The sequence below is a fragment of the Pagrus major genome, chromosome 19 (assembly GCF_040436345.1).
Source record: "Pagrus major chromosome 19, Pma_NU_1.0".
NCBI lineage: Eukaryota > Metazoa > Chordata > Actinopteri > Spariformes > Sparidae > Pagrus > Pagrus major.
In genome coordinates, this window is record NC_133233.1 from 23322909 (window position 1) to 23344180 (window position 21272).

Below are 21272 nucleotides of genomic sequence, written 5' to 3' on the forward strand. Positions count from 1 at the left end.
ATGCAAAATGTCACGTCCTCTCTTGTTTATGATGAGAAGTCCCCTCTCCTGTGTGGCTTTCTTAAGAAACTGGAGTGTGCGAGTGTGTCATAGAGACGCTGAGCAATATATTTACTTGTTGTGTTTTAACTGACGTTGTTTATTGTCGTTTCTTATGTGTCTTTTCGCATCGCTGACAATTTGATGGCAGACGTAACCTAACAAGCTTGAACTCGACCTTGCAGCCTCAGTTGTGTTGTCATTGGTGACTCATCAGCAGCCAATGACAGCAGCTCCTGCGCGTCTTCGTGCCCCAGAACCTGCAGGGGTTAATCGTATCCTCTTCCAGCACAGTTTCCCACTGTACACAAACACACCCCAGCCCTCGCTTTTTTAGTTCTCTATATTTAGATCTAGATTAGATTGAGATTTTTGCACTTCCAGACATTAAAGCAATCTTTTCTTTTTTCATGTTGATCATGTAAGATGGTTAAAGTTTGATATCTAAAGGAAAAGTTTGACATTTTGGAAATATTAATTGTACTCATTCAACCTTTACCCTACATACAGTATATAGAGATGATTGAGGGGTGACCCTTGTCTACAATGACATCAGTCAATTACAAGGAAGAGACGACGCAATCCCTCAATTAGCTGATAAAGCTAGTGTTGTAAAAAAGTACTTAAACGTCATAGTGACGATATCTTGTTAAAATATCGCTTTGGTAATTACTGGAATGTCATCCATATGAATAGTACTTGTTTAAAGATAGTAGTCATTTCTGGCAACACATTTACTTTAATATTAAAAGTGCAAGTAAAAGTAGATTATATATGTATTTACATGTATGTATATACTGTATTCTCTGGCTCAACATTTGGTACAAAAGTGTAAAAATGGGGCGTTTTGTGCAGGAATGTTTCTCGGCATAGTGGCTTTGTGGAGTCACAGGAACAACAAGATGCCAGGAAGTCATCTAAGAAACAGTGCAGCACATTTTTGGGGATTTTGTTTCTAACTATCTCCTGACTTCAGCTTTATATTTAACTGAACAAGATGTGAGAGTGTTTTTTTAATCTTTTCATCTACCTCTCAGAACAAAGCAAATGCATAAAAATGTGTAACTATTTGTTCAAAGATGTTTGGATCTGGATCTTCTGTTTTAAACTAGGTCAATCTCGATGTCGACAACTGACATCCTTTTAGAAAACAAAGTGTAATTGTACGTGTCAGACATCACTGGCTGCCGCCGTCTTCCCAGAAACGGGATTGGAGGTATATAAACAAGTGATTAAATGAAATGGGCATCTGCCTGGCTTGGCAGAAATGAGGTTTGCAGTGTCATGGGAGATGTGTTTGAGGTTTGTGGAGAGAGAGTTCACAGCAGGGATCTGTACACAACCAACAAACAGATCAGATGTTTCATATTAAGCTGTACCATTGAAAGATTTCCATTGCACCGATGAATTTAATCACTGAAATTGTTTTTGCTCTTGTTCTTTTCGACCGCACCGTGAAGCTTTTGTGAAGTTAAATAACAGTGACAGTTGCATTTCTTCAGATGTATTTGTAACTGTGCATAGTTTGAAACCACATTTCAACAAAGACAACACGTATGAAGTGCAGTGTTACACAATTTTACAGTTTCACCTGCCGTCCTGCATCACCACAGTCGCAGATATGATTCACGCCGTTAGCTGTTTATTCATCATCTGCGTCTCTTAATTTGTTTTTAGGGTTTGCCATCTTGCTGATAATGCATATCACACCTTATGACACAGTCTTGTCTGGGATGATGTAATGTTAGCTGACTGCCTTGTGTGTGTGTATTTAAAAGGGAAGGTGTGCAGCAGCTTATCGGAACAGAAACACATATCTACTGACTAACTGCGTCTCCTGTCTGCATCACTTTGCTTCAGCCTCAAACGCTCTTATCACAGCATTTTATTGCTGTCGGCTGAAGTGTTTATTCAGGCCGAGATAGCAGGGATGAATTCGACATGGTTTTTGCATGATTTAATTTATAATATGATATTTCCTGGTGCAGACTACTAGCCAGAGTTATATAGGAGTGTAGTCAGAGTTTAACCCTGTTACTGTCTGTCAAGCTTTATCTTCTCATATGGCCCAATAGTTGGCAGGGCTCTAATGTCTGTTATTTTTACACTTACTCACTCACTGATTTAATTATTTATCTTTTTATTTATTTGAGACTGTGCATATTAATAAACATCACTCTAAACATGCCAGAATTAGCCAAGACACTAGTTTACATCTGAAGCTTCTATTGAGGTTTTTCAAATGAAGCTTAGTCTTCAACATGTGGAGAAATCTAACGCTCGACAGGCCTGCTGTGCTTAGTTGTGCCTTCTAAGGTGCTGATGGATAATCACTGTTTGGGGGAGGGGCTAAGCTAACGATCAGTAACTAAATTTATTTTGTTTCTGTCCTCAGATGAACCATCGAGTCCAAGCCTTGACCTGGACAGCTCACACATTCCTGCCTCTGCCGTGATATCTGGAGCGCCCACCATCACCACCATCCCACCCAGCCCCCCCTCTCCGTCCCCTCTCATGCGACGACAGCTGTCACATGACCAAGGTGCATAATATTAAAGCAGCAAATTATTAGACTTGACAGAACAGGTTATGAACAGTAATAAATAATCCTTTGATCCTCTCTTAATAGATTCTCTCCGTCTCACAATTATTGAGTCAGATTCTGGTACTAAAACAGAGCGATCCAAGTCGTACGATGAAGGCCTGGATAACTACCGGGAAGAAAGCAGAGGGTGAGTTTCAGCCACAACAGTATCATCATAAAGAGGAGTAACAGAAAACAAAACTCCTTTTGTCCAAATTACTTTAAAATGACAGTAGTTGCACTTTAAGATGGCGAATGCCTCAGTATAGAATCAAACTTCATTCATATTTTAAGCATTTTTGTGATCCTCTTGCTCTCATTCTTCTCAGAATGATTTCAGCTCTTCCAGTGTCATAATATGTGTTTCTCCTCCATCTAGGAGGTCCTTAATCCCTGGTCTGAAAAGTCTTAGGAAGGTGAGTCAAACCCCACATTTATATCAAACATGAGTCTGTTCAGTGCCAGCTGTGCTCTCTGATCACCTGCCACATGACTGGTTTATCTGCATTTCCTGCTCCAAGGTTTATCGGCTCATTAGTTCACACCCAGACGATAAAACTTGTTCCAGTGAAATGTGAATTAATATTATGGAAAACAGAGACGTCAGCTGTTTCTGGTAAATAATTGATCAAAGGGTGTAGGCGTCTGTGTCTCTAGATTTAAATCAACCTTTATACATCTCATTTTGCTGATGAACAGCACAACCCTTGTCTTAGACTAATGATTTACACAGCCGGCCTGGTTGTCAGTGTTCCAGGTGTTTTTTAGGCTTCATGTTATTTCCTTCTCCGTCACAGGCTGTGGACAGGTCGTCTGAAGATTCAGGCTCCAGGATGGATTCTTCATCAGACGTCTTCTGTGACGCCACCAAGGAGGGTCTGCTGCATTTCAAGCAGCTCAACACAGACAAGGGCAAGGTGGGGACTGACTCCACTGTACATACTTAGCCTGAGCATCATGTAACTCACACACTGACACAGAAAGCGGAGAGCACATAAGTATTACATGACCTACTGTATGACTTGGTTTGTAAACAGTAGCAGGGCTGCCCTCGTTACCTTATTCCGTCTACGTATATGTTTGACCTGTTTGAACTCATATGTGCCTTTGACCTCCATGTATGAGGTCTCATATTGTCCTAAAGGCAGCGATTAGGTGTTATGATGCAGACAATAGGAACATTTAAAGAGAGATTACCGTTTAATTCCCTCCATTTTGCTTTGTCACGACCTGTTTCTGCAGCGTGTCGGCGGAGGTATGCGCCCGTGGAAGCAGATGTACGCCGTGTTGAGAGGCCACTACCTCTGCCTGTATAAGGACAAGAAGGAGGGACACGCTCACGCCAACTGCCAAGCGGTGGACGAGCCCCTGCCAATCAGCATCAAGGCCTGTCTGATCGACATCTCGTACAGCGACACGAAGCGGAAGAACGTGCTTCGGCTGACCACGTCGGACTGTGAGTACCTGTTCCAGGCCGAGGACCGAGAGGACATGCTGGCCTGGATCAGAGTCATACAGGAGAACAGCAACCTGGATGAGGAGGTGAAAAACACTTACACTTGACTCACTGCTGCCTTTGTCTGAATAAATTTGTGTATTTATGTAATTAAATTATGCATAAATCATAAAAATAAATAACTAAATAACTGTTCACTATATCATCATTGTCTCTGGTTGACATTTTACTGAGTAGTTTGGCGGCATCTTTTAATATTTTAATATTTTATTAGAAGACTTTAGGATGTCAGCCAATACAGGTCTCACTAGGACAGCTGCCTGAGGGTCTTGCTGTCCAGGTTACACCTGACAGTGTAACATCACCTACTGTATGATTTTCCTGTTGTCCTACAATGACTGTTGGCCTCCTCCCATCTAAGTCATGACCCACTTTTTTTTTTATATTATCTAACTTCATGTCAAACCCTTCCCTCTTTATGTCTCGGGTCAACTGACTGCTAATTTGTTTTAATCAGCTGATATCTGACAGCGGGACCCAATGTGAAATTATCCTTTTTTGTGAATAAAGCTTGTCCACAAACTTAGGCCACTTTTTTACCAAATTAACTCTGGTTCTTTAGCCAGTTACAGTACCTTGGTGCTATCTAAGGAACCTGGCCGTGTTTCCTTCGGTTTGGAGCGGGACCTTGTTATCAAGGATACATCATCAACAGATGCTCAAGGGCATTTAGGATATGATAAGCCCGCTGCGGTTCCCTCTTCAGCTTGAGGAAAACCAGCAATTTTTGGTTCAAGCTGGAAACAAAAGTTGCTGCAGAAACTGTCAAGAATATGTATATGTATGTCTTATGCCTCAATTGGTAGATGATGTTGATATTTAATCATAGCTCAGCAAGTATTTAAGGTGCTTTAAATTAAATTGTAAAATTCCACTACGGACATTTGATGAATCCGACCTGAAAAATTCAAATCACGGAAATAGTACGAGCACGTAAAAGATCTTCATCAGGTGTAGATTTTGTTTCAGTCTTTGACCTTCACATTAAGACCTATTACAAATGTACCAGTATTGAGTATTTAATGAGAATATATATACAGTATATTTGATATTTCTTGCCATACACTCACTACACAAGGTCTTAAATTAGGTAGTTTGCCCCCCATTAGAAATTTAAGCTCATCTTCCCCCTCTCTTTAGGACCTAACCACACTGTCCACACTGTGGGATTCCAATGGTCTTACCTGTGTCACCTGATAGCAGCAGGTTACATAAAGATCCGTTATGGCCTGTCAGGTGGGGGTGGAGGGAACTGTTGCACCTGATGCCCTAACCATCACCTATTGTGTCCTTTTGTTTCCTTCCTTCCTTCCTTCCTTTTTCTGTCTTTTTTTAGAACGCGGTCTTCACCAGCCATGACCTCATCAGCAGGAAGATCAAGGAGTACAACACCTTGATGAGGTAAGGGGGAAGGAGGGAGGAGAACTTCACACACAGAGCTGGACAGGTTAACTCTGATTGGAGAGCTCATTTTGTGTTTCACGTCCACGTCTCGTTCAGCCCGACAGGCAGCAAGACGGAGCCGTCGCCCAAACCTTCACGCCAGTCGCTGAGCATCAGACACACGCTGCTGGGAGGTAAAGGAGAGACCAAAGCAACAAGTCCACACTCACCCAAACCGGAGCAGGAGAGGAAGAACATGCACAAAGGTAGGAAAAACAAACAACTCTTCACAAGCATTCGTAAGGAAAAACCAAGCAATTTTATCAGATTTGAAACTAATAATTGTTGCGCTGTGCATGCAGATGACACCAGCCCTCCCAAGGATAAAGGGACATGGAGGAAGGGCATCCCAGGGCTGATGAGGAAACCTTTCGAGAAGAAGCCGCCAGCAGGAGTCACGTTTGGAGTGAGGCTGGACGACTGTCCTCCCGCACAGAACAACAAGGTCTGCACTGAGTTCATTTCTTTTAAAACGCCAGAAACAGTGAATACATGTGTGGAGAACAATTTCAAAATCATAATTTCTTGTGAAATCATTGTTCTTTATTAGAGTTTTTTGCATCTCTGTTAGCACTATGAAAACAGACCTCCTGTGGGCAGCCCCAGGCTGGCTGTGGGAGGTTGTTGTCAGCCTGATCCTGTTTAAATCAATCTCAGATAAACATCATAAAAGCTAGAGGTTTCATCCTTTTGCAGCAGAATAGCTAAAACTTGTGTCTTCCGTCTCATCGCGTTGTTCGTCATTGCGTTATGTTACATGCAGTCATACTTGCCAACCCTCCTGGTTTTCCCAGGAGAATTCGGTTTTGATTGCCCTCTCGTGGTTTCCAATTCTCTGATATTTCTCCTGTTTTATGAAAATGTTTCACACCTAATCATAACCTGTTTCTGGCACTGTACACCCTGTAATCTACTGTTCTTTTGCACCTCGTTCTCGTTATTGAGTGAGAGAGTCACAGAGAAATGGAGAGGAGAAAGAAATACTTCAGATATCCTGAAGAGAATAATATTTGCTTCATACGGGACGTTTTAAAGGAAAGGGGCAAGCATTTTGTATAATATGCTGCGTCGATATTTCTGTTAATCCTGGGGGTCCTACTTCGTCAAACATCATCGAGAGGCGGGAGGGCAGTGGGGTGGATAGGGGCAAAAAATGAACGAATGAAAAGTGATGAATTTCACTCTGTGCTAGAGATTCATGCAAGTTTGTTAGTTGACATAAAATTGCTGTTGCATTGAACTTATCATTTTGTTCTTTAAAAGTCACCAGCATGCAGGAAACAAAGTCTCCAGAGGAGTGGAGACGCAGGTCGATTTTTATGACATGGTTTCGATCATTTTATCATTCATTATGATACCAGTGTAGGCACTGGGGACAATTGCAGATGAAACTACTAAAAAAAACACCTTTGCACTCTGCTCATAAAAAAGAGCCTATCCAGAAAACTAAAAAAAAAACCACATAGTTCAAAAAACTTCTGAAGTGTAAAGAAATATTTTATTTATGTTTCTTTATTCAGAAATGTTTTAAATCAATGTTTTTTTCAGTTTTTTTCATACAATTTTATGAAAATACATTCACATTTTTGTATTTTTTTAATTTATGACACATTTTAAATGGTATTAAGGTTAAAAGTATATGCTTTTAGCTTAGGTTGTACATATTTTAGGGATATAAAGCATCTGAAGATGGCATCACAATAAGCAATTCCAGGCTTACTGATCTGCATTTCCTCTCAAACTATTACTTTGTGGAGAAAAGTCTAACTGTAGTCAACATTTATGTCCAATGAGCTCATCATTTTCTGCTTGTCTCTGTGCTCTAGTTTGTGCCTCTGATCGTGGAGGTCTGCTGTAAGCTGGTGGAGGAGCGGGGGCTGGAGTACACAGGCATCTACAGAGTGCCGGGAAACAACGCTGCCATCTCCAACATGCAGGAGGAGCTCAATAACAAGGGCATGAACGACATCGATATCCAGGATGATGTGAGTCACTTCATCGATTCGCGTTGCTTTAATTAAACTCTCCTTGAAGCCTCACGTTGCAGCGGTCAGACCTGAAGCACCTTGAAAATGGATCTGACGCATTCTTGTGTAATCTCGTGTTTTACAGAAATGGAGGGACCTCAATGTGATCAGCAGTTTACTCAAGTCCTTCTTCCGTAAACTTCCAGAGCCGTTGTTCACCAATGGTAGGTTGCTCTTTCGAAGGTCTTGCATGCCACCTAGTGGTCGAAACTATGAACCACAACTCAGTAAACTTAACTGTTTTCTACCTTCATTTCTGCCTGCAGATAGGTACGCAGATTTCATCGAGGCAAACAGAACAGATGACCCAGTGGAGAGACTCAAAGTGCTGAAGAGGCTGGTGAGTTGATTTGACACCTAATTTGGTCCCTTTTTTTGTTACCTTTATTATTTATAGTATTTTTATTACTTTGAATTAGTTCTCAGTATCATTGCTTATACTGCTTGTTTATTTCAGTTTTATTTTATCAGGTACTGATGTCAGAATTTACTCCTTTTACACTTTTTATTCTTATGTGAATGTAATTTTGAGCAAAATCTGACACAAGGATTTTCTTCAGGATTAATTAAGTTCTGTCTTATCTCATCTTTTAACTTACAGCTTCATGAGTTGCCAGATCATCATTACGAGACTCTCAAGTTCCTCTCAGCTCATCTCAAAACTGTGGCTGAGAACTCGGAGAAGAATAAGGTGCGTAAACCCGACAAATGTCTTGATTTTGATGAGAAAGTTGCTCACGTACACTAAAATCTTGGTTGTTTGTTTGTCAGATGGAACCGAGGAACCTGGCCATTGTGTTTGGTCCGACTCTGGTGCGCACCACAGAGGACAACATGACCCACATGGTGACACACATGCCAGACCAGTACAGGATAGTGGAGACTCTTATTCAAAATGTGAGCATCATATCTTTAACTGCTATTACAAAAACTAAATTTACATTTGAAACACAAAAACTTTATTTTTCAATGTTTTTCTCTTTTTTCTTTCCTCTAGTATGACTGGTTTTTCACTGAAGAGGGAAATGGAGAACCAGTGGTGGGTACAGCCGTCACTGCCATTTATTGATTTCCTTCCAGCTCTGTCCTTTCCAGTTCAATTCAAATTAGTTTTTTGTCACAATAGAGGCAATTTTGGGCAAGTGAGTTTGCAAATACAAATATAAATTTCATTCAGCCACATAATAATAACCCAAAAAATACTTTCCAACAAACACATTGGGCTTTTCCATACACCCGTGCTAGCTTGGTTTGACCTGGTTTGACTTGCGGTTTGGTGTCAGCCGACGACGCGCTTCATTTGATTCGACAGTGTTTGAAAGCAGCAGGCTGATCTTTGACTCTTGCTATTGATCAAACGAGTGGCTGTAAATAGTCTTTCTCCCGGCAGTATTGTTGAAGAACAAACCTCCGCTGACACGTTAATAAAAAGCTTTATATTTCCTATAAATTCTTTATAATGAAAGTCTCGTTATTTTCTCACTTAATAGCTTTTATTATGACACATAACACAACTCATACAGCTGAAAGTGAACATGATGAAACAGTAAAATAAAGCAGATATCTGAAAGTATAAACAGGGATGCAGCAGAGAAACTAAAGATTCAGCTAGAACTAGAGTACTGAGAGCTGAACACTTTTAAAACGTCTTTTTTCAGGTCTCCTGCATAAACAAAAGTTGAGTATTGCAGCCTTTTTTGAGGTGGAGAAGGGGGGTTGTCAGGGGCTGACCGAGGTAGCAAAACGTTACCGCAGCCTGGAGCTCGAGGGCACACTTTGGCACGCTTTCTGGAGATGCAACGATTTTAACATTTAATGGAAATGCAAATCAGTGCGGCAAAGACAAAATCCAAAATGCATCTTGGTGTTTTACCTTTCAGGACTGCAGACTCTTCTAAAACCTCATGAATCTGCTCCTCACTGTCACGTTTGCTCCTTTCAGACCATGTCCAAGGAGGAGAGCGCGGTGGAGTCTCAGCCCGTCCCCAACATTGACCACCTGCTCACCAACATCGGCCGTACGGGCACGTCGCAGGGTGAAGTATCAGGTAACACTTCTGCTGACCGACTCTTTGGTGGGTTCTCCTTTCTCCTGCCTTTCTCTGCTGTGGTCGAACAGGGACCGGTGTGTGTGATCTAGTAACAAATGTTGATGATAACACTGCTGCTTTTTCCTGTAGGCCAAGCTTCTTCCCCCCTTTTTGCTTCTTTGACTGTTGCCACTAGATAGAAATGTCTATGGCTAACCTTGAGTCCAGTGGGCAATTTAATTGCACCAGGATGCAATAAATTGTCACGCTTCGTCATTTGCTTTTAAAGCTCCTCCTCGGTTTTTAATAGATTTAGATGTCCTTTTCCGTTTTTAATCCCTCTGCCCGTTAACTCCTCGTTTTCGTCAGACTCCCCCTCCCTTCTCCTGCCTACTGTTGCACTAACACGGCATGTTCTTTCCCACGTCAGAAATAGATGTTTTTTACAGTGAAAGGCGACCTCTGATTCCTTTGTCTCTAGTGAGGCTCTGTCGGGTGTCCTAAAGGCTTTCCCAGCATTCACACATACTGATCTTGACACAGGCCAAGTGGGAGGAGTCTATCACACCATGATGACACTGATGGACTCTATAATGTCCGTGATGGACAGCTGGAACTGTAGGAAGAAGGAGGATTGTTGCCCGCAGTGTAGCTGCCTAGTCTGCAGGAACCCGCAGTTCTTTTAAGCCAAAGAGAAACGAAAGCATTAAACAAAGAAAACAGCGAGGAAAAGTGGAAGCGAAGCGGCTACACGGTACGGTACAGAGTCCGGTGTTGTAGGTTTTCTATCAGAGTATACCTGATGCGGCCGGTGCTACTGTCTGAAAGGCTCTCCGCTGTCTCTCCTCACTGTCTCGCAAGCTTGCCAACAGGAGAGATAGCATGGTATGGTTTCTACGTCACCGGTCAGTGTGCACTTGCATATCGTGCCATCATGTGTATTGTAAGGGGTGTATAGGGGGGCTCGGCTATGTCACACAAAAAAACAGAAACAAATTTTAGCTAGAAACGACGGATGATATGAGTAGATGTGATTACAGAGCAGGTGAGGACTGATTATAGGTTTTCCTTGCTGACACTCTCTTTCTCATGTAGTGTCCTCTCTTCTCATATAGCTAGCCCCTCTGTGACCCCCCTGTCACCTCTCTGTTATTTTTTTGGTTTTCTTCCATAGCCGTCTCTTGTCATCACCGTGTCACTGTTGTCATGGCAGCTCATGTCATCCCACGTTGCTTCCTCAGTTCAGCTAAAAAATCGAAAACCTCAAGAGTTTTTTTTTCCGTAGCACAGTTGAGTAATACAAGTCCAGACAGATCTGTTCTGTTGTTACTTCTTCTGTTGACCTACATCAACATTTGTGTTCAGCTTAGACTATTTTCTTCAGGATGCTTGTGTTTAAACCAGTGGTTTCAAATGTCGGGGTCGCTGAATGAAAGTAATAAGCGTTAGTCAGTAGGCAATAAGACACTCACAAGTCCTTATAGGATGCGTAGTAACTTAATGAGACTATGTAAGTGTTAATAACAGCATCATAAACATGTTTGTTATTGGATAAACAGATTTATAAAAACGCTTTAGATCCTGTAGCTGCAAAAAACAGTTAACTATACAGTTATTAACTGTTAATAACTGCAAAAGAGGTTTAAATTAATCTTAATAAAGCAACAAAAAAGATTGGTAAACACTGATATAACAGGTAAGTTGGTTAAATTAAGAATATTCAGTGTTTACATTTGAATGAGGAGAAAAGAAATCCATCTCTTAGATCACATCAGTTGAAAGTGAAAAATAATTGGGGACCACTTTGTCGAGAGTTTCCATGTAGTAAACTAGATATTTCTTTAAGGCGATAATGTTGGGCACCACTGGTTTAGACCTCATTTTACATTTGTGAACAGGGAAAAAAGGGTTTCGTAGAGGAACCTTTAGAGTAAAGTGTTAAAGACAGTATTTAAAAAAAAGGAATTAATCCCCAACTTTTTATATTTGTTGTTTCAGATGTTTTTACGATAGGGTTCACGTCTGTATACCTGGATATCATCAGTCCATCCACGTGTTGCATGGCACCTCTTCTGCCTCACTGTTCTGCTGCTGTTAAATGTTGTCGTGTTCATCGCTAACGTTGCACTCAGAATCACTCAGAAACTGGAGGAAAGATCAGAGTTATATCTGTACTCGACTTGGACTCGATGTCGGAGAAAGAACATCACATGCCATGTGGACGTGGACCTGAGTGTAACATAGAGCTCATCTGTCGCTGTGTGACGCATGGCCTGTTGTCTACTGTTGTCATCAGTCTCGTCTGTTCTGTGTTCTTCACTCTCATCGACACGGTTCTCTTCTCCTTTTTTTCCTCCCCGATTCATTTTCCCATGTTGCACCTCTTCGACGTGTTAATCTGCGCTGTTAAACGATCTAACTCGTCCCTCTCTTCTCTCTTTTCCACACAGATTCACCGACTAGTGACTCGGCTAAATCAAAGGTGAGTGTGAGCCCGGTGTTAACGCTCTCAGGCTGCTGGTAGTGTAGGATGACAGGAGGTAGGTGACGAGCGGGAGAGATCGCCTCCACCTCCGCCTCCAGTCAAGACCAGCGTCAGATAGACTACAATTAAAGAGCTATTTCACCCAAATCACCAGAAAACTGCATTTTCTTACTCACCTTTTGTCGTATCCAGCCATGCAAGTGGTCTCGTTACATGTGTCCATGTTTATTTATGAGCTTTTTTAATTATAAAGAAAGAAAAAAGCAAATAGAAAACAGAAAAGCAAAGAAATACGAGGCCATGTGTTGATGAGGGAATAAAAGGCCAGTAAGCCTAATTTAAAATAAAATGTTGCAACTTTTACAGACAATAATTGTGAATGATTCGTCTCAGTTTTCATTTTGTCAAACCATTTTTCTCCTAATTCTTGTTGGACTTGTATGGAGAAGGTTTTCTTTTATCCAGAAGATGTAGTTATAAAATATTGACAGAAGCCAGCAGGGTTTTTTCTGCTTTTCTCTTTTTCAAAAGAATGGAAGAGAATTTAATTTGTGTTTCTTACAGCACCGAAAAATCATCTTTTTACTTTGTCAGCTTCATAAAGATGGTGAAATCTTTGCTCGTCAATCTTAAACGACAATCTTCTATCGTCCAAATTTAGGAACAAATTCTCCGTTTGATTGATGCTACAGCCAAACAGCTTCAGTGAAAGTCAGTATTAAATCACAAAGATTTTAAAATGTCTAGGTTTTAGTGGCTTCTAGCAGTGAGGCTGCAGATGGCAGCTAGAAACCCTCTCTAGAGCCAGTGTTAAGTTTGTCCATTCTGGGCTACTGTAGAAACATGGCTCCCTCTGTAAATATAAGACTCAAACAAAGGTAACGAAAACACAGCGATTCTTAGTTCCAGGTGATTATACACTAATGAAAACATGATTATGAAAACCAAGACAAATAAAACTATCTGCATGAGCGACACCACCTGGGCTGAGTAAGAAAATATGTTTTTTTTGTTTATTTGGGTGAAACGACTGTTGAAGTTTCTGCAGTGAGTTCTCCGTCAGTACCAGACATCCATTGACCCAGAGCCGCTTTTCATAAGATTGCTGCTTCGTGACGATGATCAGGATTCTGCAGTTGCTTCTTATAAGTTATAAAAATGATTCAGTGTGTCTCCAGCAGAGGCAGGTGCTTCTCATCACTGCGCTGCTGTCATGTGGCTGCTTTCCTTCAGCTCGTGCAGGGACGCCTCAGTCCATGTTGTGCTGCTGCTTCTCCTGCTTCTGCTTTAAAAGTCGGCATGAACACGACAATGTGCTCCCTGTTGATGTCGTCTGTTAATGTTCCTCTCTCTGTCCACTTCTCTGGTTTGTGGTGCGTCACGGGAGCAGGTGAAGTACAGGTTTAAGTTTCCAGACAGGGGTCTCTATGACGTGCTCCTTCCTTGTGTTTCTCAGCATCAGAGAGACTCATTTTGGTTTCCTGTGCTCTCTCTTTCTCACAGGGTTCCTGGGGCTCAGGGAAGGACCAGTGCAGCCGAGAGCTCCTGGTCTCCTCCATCTTTGCTGCAGCCAGCCGCAAAAGAAAGAAGTCAAAGGAGAAGCCGCAGCCTAGCAGCTCAGACGACGATCTGGACGCTGTGTTCCCCAAAAAGGAAATCCCTGGCCAGAAGCCGAACCACCATGGCCTCCAGACCGAGGTGCAGAGCGAGTGTCGTCCAAGCCCCAACGCCAAACCCAACGCCAAGCAGCCAGCACGAGTCGAGGAGAGGAAAGAGAACGGGAGAACTGTGGATCTCACACCTAAAGTCAAGAGAGAGCATAGAAACTCCTTATTCCTGAAGGACAAGGCTCCACCCAGACACCCTTCACCTTCGCCCTCCCCGTCCCCGATTATCGTTCCTCAGGGGAAATCCTCCCTGTCCGATCCTCCGTCTCAGCTCGATGAAAACACCTCCGACCTCGGGACCATGAGCTCTGGAGCGTCAGTGCCGCGGTCCAGACCGAAAAAGTGGACTGCAGGAGCGTCCACTGACCTTCCTGCAGGTGTTGGACTGGGACCAGGTTTAGGGGCGTCGGCCGGTGCAGAGGTGAGCTCCATCACCTCAGACTACTCCACTACTTCTTCCATCACATTCTTGACTGGAGCGGACTCCAGCGCTCTCAGTCCGGAGCTGCAGGGCGGAGAGGAAGCAGACGACGAGCGGAGCGAGCTCATCAGCGAGGGACGACCGATGGAGACGGACAGTGAGAGCGACTTCCCTGTTTTCGCTCCAGGCGGTGGCAGCAGCCAGTCTACACCCTGTCCAGAACAGAATCAGGAAAAGAGCGAACAAAGAGGTGGTGGAGCAGCTGAAGGGAGCACCACGCCGAAAATGGAAGCGCGGCGCCTTTTCCCATCACACAGGATGATCGAGTGCGACACCCTCTCCAGAAGGTGGTCCTTAAGACAGAAAACGGACAGCGAGTCATCGGTGGAGGGCGTAGCTACGAGTGGGGAGCGCAGCGAGGGTCGGGCGGAGTCTTCCACGCGGCTCTCTCGAGTCCTGGAGGTGATGAAGAAAGGGCGGTCCACGAGCAGCCTCAGCTCGTCCTCGCGCAGCGAGTCGGAGCGTTCCGAACCGGCGTGGCACCTCAAGATCACGGAGCGGCTCAAATTCAGGTTACGCACGTCTGCTGACGACATGTTCACGCAGAAGAACCGAACTCCAGACGCTCGAGGGAAGAAGAAGAACATCCGGCGGAGGCACACCATGGGCGGGCAGAGGGACTTCCCAGAACTGGCGGTCATTAACGACTGGAGGGAGCAGGGCGGCGTGGACCAGGCGGCCGAGCTGTCCGCCCTGGATCGCCTCAAGCCCAGATGTTCCTCTCAGGACTTCTCCATCCGGGACTGGATCGCGAGGGAGCGGTGCAGAGGCTCCGATTCGAGCGTCGAGGTGGCGCCTAAAGCCGTCCCCGAGGATCCAGACGTGCAGGACGCAGCTTCGGAAAGACCTCCTCCTCCTTCTGCCGCTCAAGAGCACGTTAACGGTAGCGGGCTGCAAGGCAAAAACAAAGCGAGCCTCGGGGCGGACGCTCACCCGCACAAACTGTCTGGAGCACAAGTCGTCCGCTCACGGTTCTACCAGTATCTGTGAAAACGACAAGTGTCAAGTTCTTGTCTTTTGAATGAATGAATGCGTTTAAATGTACGAATGTGGGTGTTTCAGCGAAGGTTACTGCACAATATTTTTTCTACAAAGTATACTTTATGTATCTACTGTACATACTGTGTATAGGCTGATTGTTACTGGAATAATGCTGAAGAGTTTACGTGTTTAATTCCACTGACTCGTCGGCTGTACTGGAACAGACGCGGAGAAAAAAACGTCCTCCTGCGAGATCGAAACCCTGCCAGCGCAAGAATGTGACTTTACTGAAACGGACTCAAAGGGTTGAACGCAGGAGGAAAAACCTTTTTAAAAGTTCTTCCTATTATAAGCGGTATGAAGAATGTATTACTCTCCTTGGACTAACACTAGATGCTTGTGACAATATTGTCATTTTCAAAAACAATATGTACATGTTTTTTTTGTTGCCTGTACTTGAAGTATGTGGATGTAACTGAGGGCTGCTTTCTGAGCTGCGTGCTGCGGGAACTTTATTTTTTCACAGCACACTCACAACAGCCAGATATTAGCTTGATGAACTGGAGGAATTATTATAGTTTTATCAAATAAAGACTGAAAAAAAGAAAACATTAATGATGAAATGCTGATACTATAGTATGTAATGCTTGGTACAGTAGTTTTTATTTCCAAACTTTGTCCAGTTATAGTCCAAAAACAACTAAGTTTTTACATATAATTGTTTTATCTCAAGAAGAAAAAGTGCCTCTTTTTTTTAAACTGTTTTTATAAACAGTTGTCAAAGAAATTTTAAAAACATTTTTAGAAGAAACAAACCTCACAGGCATTCCAGAGAGGTTTTGTTTGTGTTTTTTTTCCTGTTTTTAGTTTCGACCCACAGCGACATCATTCAGATTAATGTCCGTGTCTATGTTTCATTATGGTTTTACTTTTCCCCCCTCTGTATTTTTCAAAGTGCAGTAAAATGCATGGGCGCTTAAAACCTGGGAGAAAGAAAAAAAAAAAAAAAAACACGACAAACTTCTCTTTCAAACTGCATGAGACAATGTTTTCTGAACAGTGAACATCTCGTTGCCTGTGTACAGCAAAACATGGGTGTGACGCCCTCCCTCAACAAACACTGGAAATAAATAATCTTTATTAGATCCTCCTGTCTGCTTGGTCTCATTGTTTTATACTCAACGATCCTCTGCCATGTTGCAAAAGTATTTACGGACATTCGGTCAAAAGCTCACATTGATTTAGTGAAAGCCACTTTGAGATTTTGGGACATTTTGCCTCCGTAACATTTCTTCTTTCATCCTCATAGAGAAAAACATCCAAAATACACATTTGGGTTTTATTCCGGTTCAAATTTCTGTTCTGGAAATGTTTGACAATTAGCATCTATTTGATAAAATATGGAGATGAAGTGATCTAAAGTAAAATATCAGTAAACTTAAACAAAAAAAATATTTTAACTATTTATCTGGGAAGTTTCATTATGATACAGGTCAAACTTTTTACTCTATTCAAAAAATATATGAAATTTTACAATACTTTTCTCAAAAATCTTCACTTCAGTTGCAGGTACATACACCCAACTTTCCATTTTGACTCGTATCTGTACTCTGACGGTTTTTACAGATGTGATTGTGCACTTATCATTCATATCTTGATTTTTGTTACTTTTTTGTTGTTATTTTTAGTACAGTATGAACTTTAAACACATACACTTGAATCCTTGAGTGAGACAATCAGCTGTAAAAGGAAGACGTGAAAGGATTTTGACATTCAAAGATCTGAGAATCTGTTTCCGATCAGTGCGTGAGGCTCAAATGGCTGAAATATAACTCAGTTTTGTCAGTTGGTTCATAGCCTGCTGACAGTATGTTGCACATATTTCAGAAGAAAACTGAATTAAGGTTTCCGTCAGAGTGAAGGGAGCTGCAATACCAGAGGAGAGCAGATGAACGTATGAATGAGCCTCTGTGTGTCAGCAGGACACTGAGGTCACGTCCTGGGTGTTCATGGGATCCTGATAATTAACTGACTATCAGACATGTGGGCTCGGTGACTTGAGTTGACTCGAGTCCAAGTCGCAATGACGGTGAATGTTTTGATGACTTGCAACATGAGTAACAGAAAATAAATGCTAAATAAGTTAGAGACTTGTGACTGCGCTCGAGACTGATGACTCGAATTTCTTGTTTGTTATGTATCTTTTGATTGAGAAGAAATTAAGAAGCTTTTATGAAGTTTTTTGTTTTTGTTTAATCACATTTATTTGACTGAATGTCAATAAATAAAAGTCATACGTTTTGGACAGGTTTGATAAACTGTTTCTCTTAATCTAAATATTTTTAGTATTTCTTTCTGTGCGTACAGTGTCAGTAGACGTCATAAACATCAGTTCAAATTTCAACCAAGGCAGTTAAAGTAGATATAAACTACTGCACATTGATAAAATACGACTTATTTTGTGTTTTACATCAGATTTGTTCTTAATTTGGCGCCATCTGGTGGCAGTATTGAGAATGACAGCGTAGTAGACACTTATATAGCACCTTTCAAACAAATATTTAAAAAAATATTCAAAGTGCTTTACAAGTGATTGAAGAAAAAACATGTATAAAAACAGATTGAGAGACTAATGCATACAATAAAATGCATAAAATAATTTTAAAAGTTGCTTTAAACACAAAATAGTTTTTAAAAGTTGCTTTAAAATGCATGAAATAATTTATAAAGTTGATTCAAACACAAAATAATACTAATACATAACTAAGAAGACGTCATTCTGATAAAACTCCATACCAACGAAGAAGTAAATAAAGGTGAGTTTCAAAATAAAAGCACGGTGGGACGTCAGACTCTTCTCGCAGCGTCTGCATTGTCACAACGTGGGAATGTGCGCGTGATGACAATTTAGCTAATGAGCTGCCTCGTGCTGCCAGAGTGACGTAACGTGAAGGGGAACACACGCTCGTGTGTTTGTCCGGAGAGCTCGAGACACTTCTCCTCCTCCTCCTCCTCATCATCATCCTCAGCAGCAGCCTCAGACCTCCACCTGTAAGCTCCACACCTGAGGTAAGACGAGTTTATATTATAACGAGTTTATATATGAATTAAACTCAAATCAGCATTAATTAACTTAATTTAAACTCATTTTAAAACACTGATTATTTTCTGCAAAGCTTGTTTTCCTCTTCGTTTCAGCCTCTGTGCTCCTGAATGTGTACTCTGCTATGATATCTCACAACTACAGCTTTAATTTAAGTAGAATTAGCCTGAAATCTTTAAAGAAACCGTTGAATAAAATGTGTTTAGTTGTTACACAGCAGCACAGGAGCTGTTATGTGAAACCAGCAGAACAGGTGTGGCAGCATATAATGTGTACAGACAAAAGACAAGACGACGCTCTCAGCTTTCCTCTGAGAGATATGAGTGAAAAACATACCAGAGAGCTCTTTATCTTACTTCACAAGACGCTGAACTCCTGCTACACCATTATATGCGTCTCTATAGGGAACAATAGAAGGTAAATGTAGATACTTCAGGTATGTGAATGCAGCACGCCAACACCCTCCACACAGTTAGACTGTAGTTTAACCCTTAAACATGAAATAATCACAGACAAATACACTCAGCAACATCTGGAAAAAGCAAACACAAGACAGTATTATAATTAAAATATATAATGTACTGAGAGACAAAAATCCAAGAGGAAAATGCAAATAATGCAAATTATAGCATTAAAATGGGACGCCAGAGAGTATACACCCACAGCACTGGGACAAATGGATATTTTTTACACAAATAAATAAATATATTGACGTAAAACGTTTGCCGAATGAACTAGTAAGTCCAAATAGATAAGAATGTGTTGTGAGCAGCGTTTCACAAAGTTTTTACAGCTCCTTCTAAGTAGGAACTCTTAAAATTGAGGGTTTTGTAAGGGAGTCTGGTGACTTTCTCCACTTTCTTTGCCCTCCCTACTAATTCATGTTTACTGGATTTTTACATGTTTGCCCTCAATGTGTTAATACATTTGGTGTCAATGTCGAAACCGGTTGAAACAGTGTGTTCAAACAGCTGATGTGAGGCAAGACGCACCTCGGACACTGAAGCAGACAGGATGCACTTCAAGACAGTTTTTACAAGGAAGCAAAAATCTTAACGAAGTGCATTTAATGCTGAATTTACAAGAAGGGACCAAGGATTTAAAATGTGCCGCAGCCGTTTCACAAAGTTTGTCAAGTTTCTCCTCGTGATGCAACAACTCTTAAAATCACACGATTCGTAAGGGAGTCTGGGACATTGCTGTTACTGTGATCTCCCTTCCTCTCCCGAAGGAGACATGTCCTCCGTCTACCTCCTCCTGCTGCTGCTCCCTCTGGTGACAGCACAGACCTATCGCTGGGGTCCCTGTCCTACTCCTCAGGTGCAGCCGGGCTTCAACCTCCAACAGGTGAACACACACTTTACACAAACAATCATGAACACTGTCCACTGTGCCGCACAGAGCTGATGGCGCCTCTATCTCTGTGTGTTGACAGTATCTCGGCCGGTGGTATGAGATCGCCAAGCTCCCCGCTTCCTTCGAGAGAGGAAAGTGCATCGAGGCCAACTACGGTGTGAGGAAAGACGGGACCATTCAGGTGCTGAACTCCCAGTTCTAGTGAGTGCTGACGGGTTTTTAATGCATATTGCAGAGAGATGACTGGAGGGCTTTCAGGAGATGGTTGACTTGAGTTACTGTTGTCATTTGGACTGATCTTCTTGTTTGTTCTGCTGATTTCACATTAGTTCACTGAAGTTCAAACTTGTTTCTGTGTCTCAGTAAAGACAAAGTGAGGACAGTAGAGGGGACAGCAGTGATTCATGACCCGAGAGAAGCCGCCAAACTTGGAGTCAGCTTCTCGTATTGTAAGTTTGTCGTCCTTGTCGTCCTCCTCTTGTTCGTCTTTGTCGTCTTTTTCAGTTTTTGTTCTGTAAACTCTACTTTCCTCTCTGTGACCCAGTTACTCCCTACGGCCCTTACTGGATTCTGACCACTGACTACACCAGCCTGTCCGTCGTGTACTCCTGCACCGACATCCTCCGCCTGTTCCACATCGAATTCGCCTGGATCCTCGGCCGGTCGCGCTTCCTGCCTCCAGAGACCGTGAGCTACGCCAAAGAGCTGCTGATGAACGAAGGCATCGACCTGTTCAGGATGAAGACCACGGATCAGACGGGCTGCAAGGACAACTAGGGATTCATGGAGGCTTCCGGTCGGTGCACTGGAGCCGGCCCTGAGGCAGGGTCCAGTACTCAAGTCTGAATATTTTTCACTGCTAGTTACAAGAGAGTGCAGTTCTTGAGAATATATCTAAATCTGACTGTTGCTGCCTTATATTTTTTTGAATTTAGAAAGATTTAAACACAACACTTCAGTTTTTGCTCCCATGCTCCACAAACTGAAGTTAAAGATCTTTTTCAGACTTTTTCTGGCTAATTTCTCTCAAATCTTGAGCACACATTTGTTAAAAATCCGTGTCAGTAAGCACTTCTTCTTTGCCAAGATAATCCATCTACTTGACGGATTAAACATCAGGATTATTGCACGTTAGTCCCTCGAATTGGTCGCAATAAAAGTTTAATTCAACTTGTGAAAAATGGGACCGAAAACAAAAGTGTTGTGTTCATATTTTTGTTGAATGTACAATGAATACACTTAAATCAATCGTTAATATTTCAGCATTTAATTAAAAAGTTACCTTTTGGAATTGAACAGACTTCATATTGCAGTTATTTGGTTTAATTTCTGTTGTTTTTACAGCATCATCCTCCTCAAATACTGGTCGTTTATCTGGTGAGCGTTGTACCGACTCCAAAAGATATTTGAAAAATGACAGCAGTATCTTTGAAGCAGTAAAATATGGAGATTTTGTCCACAGTGTAAAGTGAACTGATGGACTCAAGTACTGTAGACTGTCAAATCTGTAAACACACTAGATTCACGGCTAGCAGCAGCAGTTAGCCGCAAGTATGAATT

The 21272-nt window shown here is 42.1% G+C and overlaps 2 protein-coding genes across 2 annotated transcripts in view; both read left to right on the forward strand.

Moving 5' to 3' along the window:
• The window catches only part of arhgap21a (Rho GTPase activating protein 21a), an 88461-nt gene extending 72063 nt beyond the window's left edge, over positions 1-16398 (forward strand). The window contains exons 9-25 of the mRNA XM_073488724.1: positions 2435-2581; positions 2669-2771; positions 3003-3039; positions 3421-3540; positions 3866-4165; positions 5476-5540; positions 5640-5788; positions 5885-6027; positions 7409-7567; positions 7695-7773; positions 7876-7949; positions 8211-8300; positions 8381-8506; positions 8607-8648; positions 9552-9657; positions 12090-12121; positions 13628-16398. Coding sequence (XP_073344825.1) covers positions 2435-2581; positions 2669-2771; positions 3003-3039; positions 3421-3540; positions 3866-4165; positions 5476-5540; positions 5640-5788; positions 5885-6027; positions 7409-7567; positions 7695-7773; positions 7876-7949; positions 8211-8300; positions 8381-8506; positions 8607-8648; positions 9552-9657; positions 12090-12121; positions 13628-15262 — 3407 coding nt within the window. The 3' untranslated portion in view covers positions 15263-16398. The remainder of the gene's footprint in view (positions 1-2434; positions 2582-2668; positions 2772-3002; positions 3040-3420; positions 3541-3865; positions 4166-5475; positions 5541-5639; positions 5789-5884; positions 6028-7408; positions 7568-7694; positions 7774-7875; positions 7950-8210; positions 8301-8380; positions 8507-8606; positions 8649-9551; positions 9658-12089; positions 12122-13627) is intronic.
• Positions 16399-18152: 1754 nt separating this feature from the next.
• Positions 18153-21008, forward strand: apodb (apolipoprotein Db). Its single transcript, XM_073488638.1, has 5 exons — positions 18153-18322; positions 19588-19703; positions 19792-19913; positions 20076-20161; positions 20257-21008. The coding sequence occupies exons 2-5, from the start codon at positions 19593-19595 to the stop codon at positions 20487-20489; spliced, it is 552 nt and encodes a 183-aa protein (XP_073344739.1). The 5' UTR covers positions 18153-18322; positions 19588-19592; the 3' UTR covers positions 20490-21008.
• The last annotated feature ends 264 nt before the right edge of the window (positions 21009-21272 follow it).

Coding starts and splice junctions, on each gene's coding strand:
- apodb (XM_073488638.1), top strand. CDS start 19,593: ATGTCCTCCGTCTACCTCCTCCTGCTGCTGCTCCCTCTGGTGACAGCA. Junction 19,914..20,075: donor GTGCTGAACTCCCAGTTCTA/GTGAGTGCTGAC, acceptor TCTGTGTCTCAG/TAAAGACAAAGTGAGGACAG. Junction 20,162..20,256: donor TGGAGTCAGCTTCTCGTATT/GTAAGTTTGTCG, acceptor TCTGTGACCCAG/TTACTCCCTACGGCCCTTAC.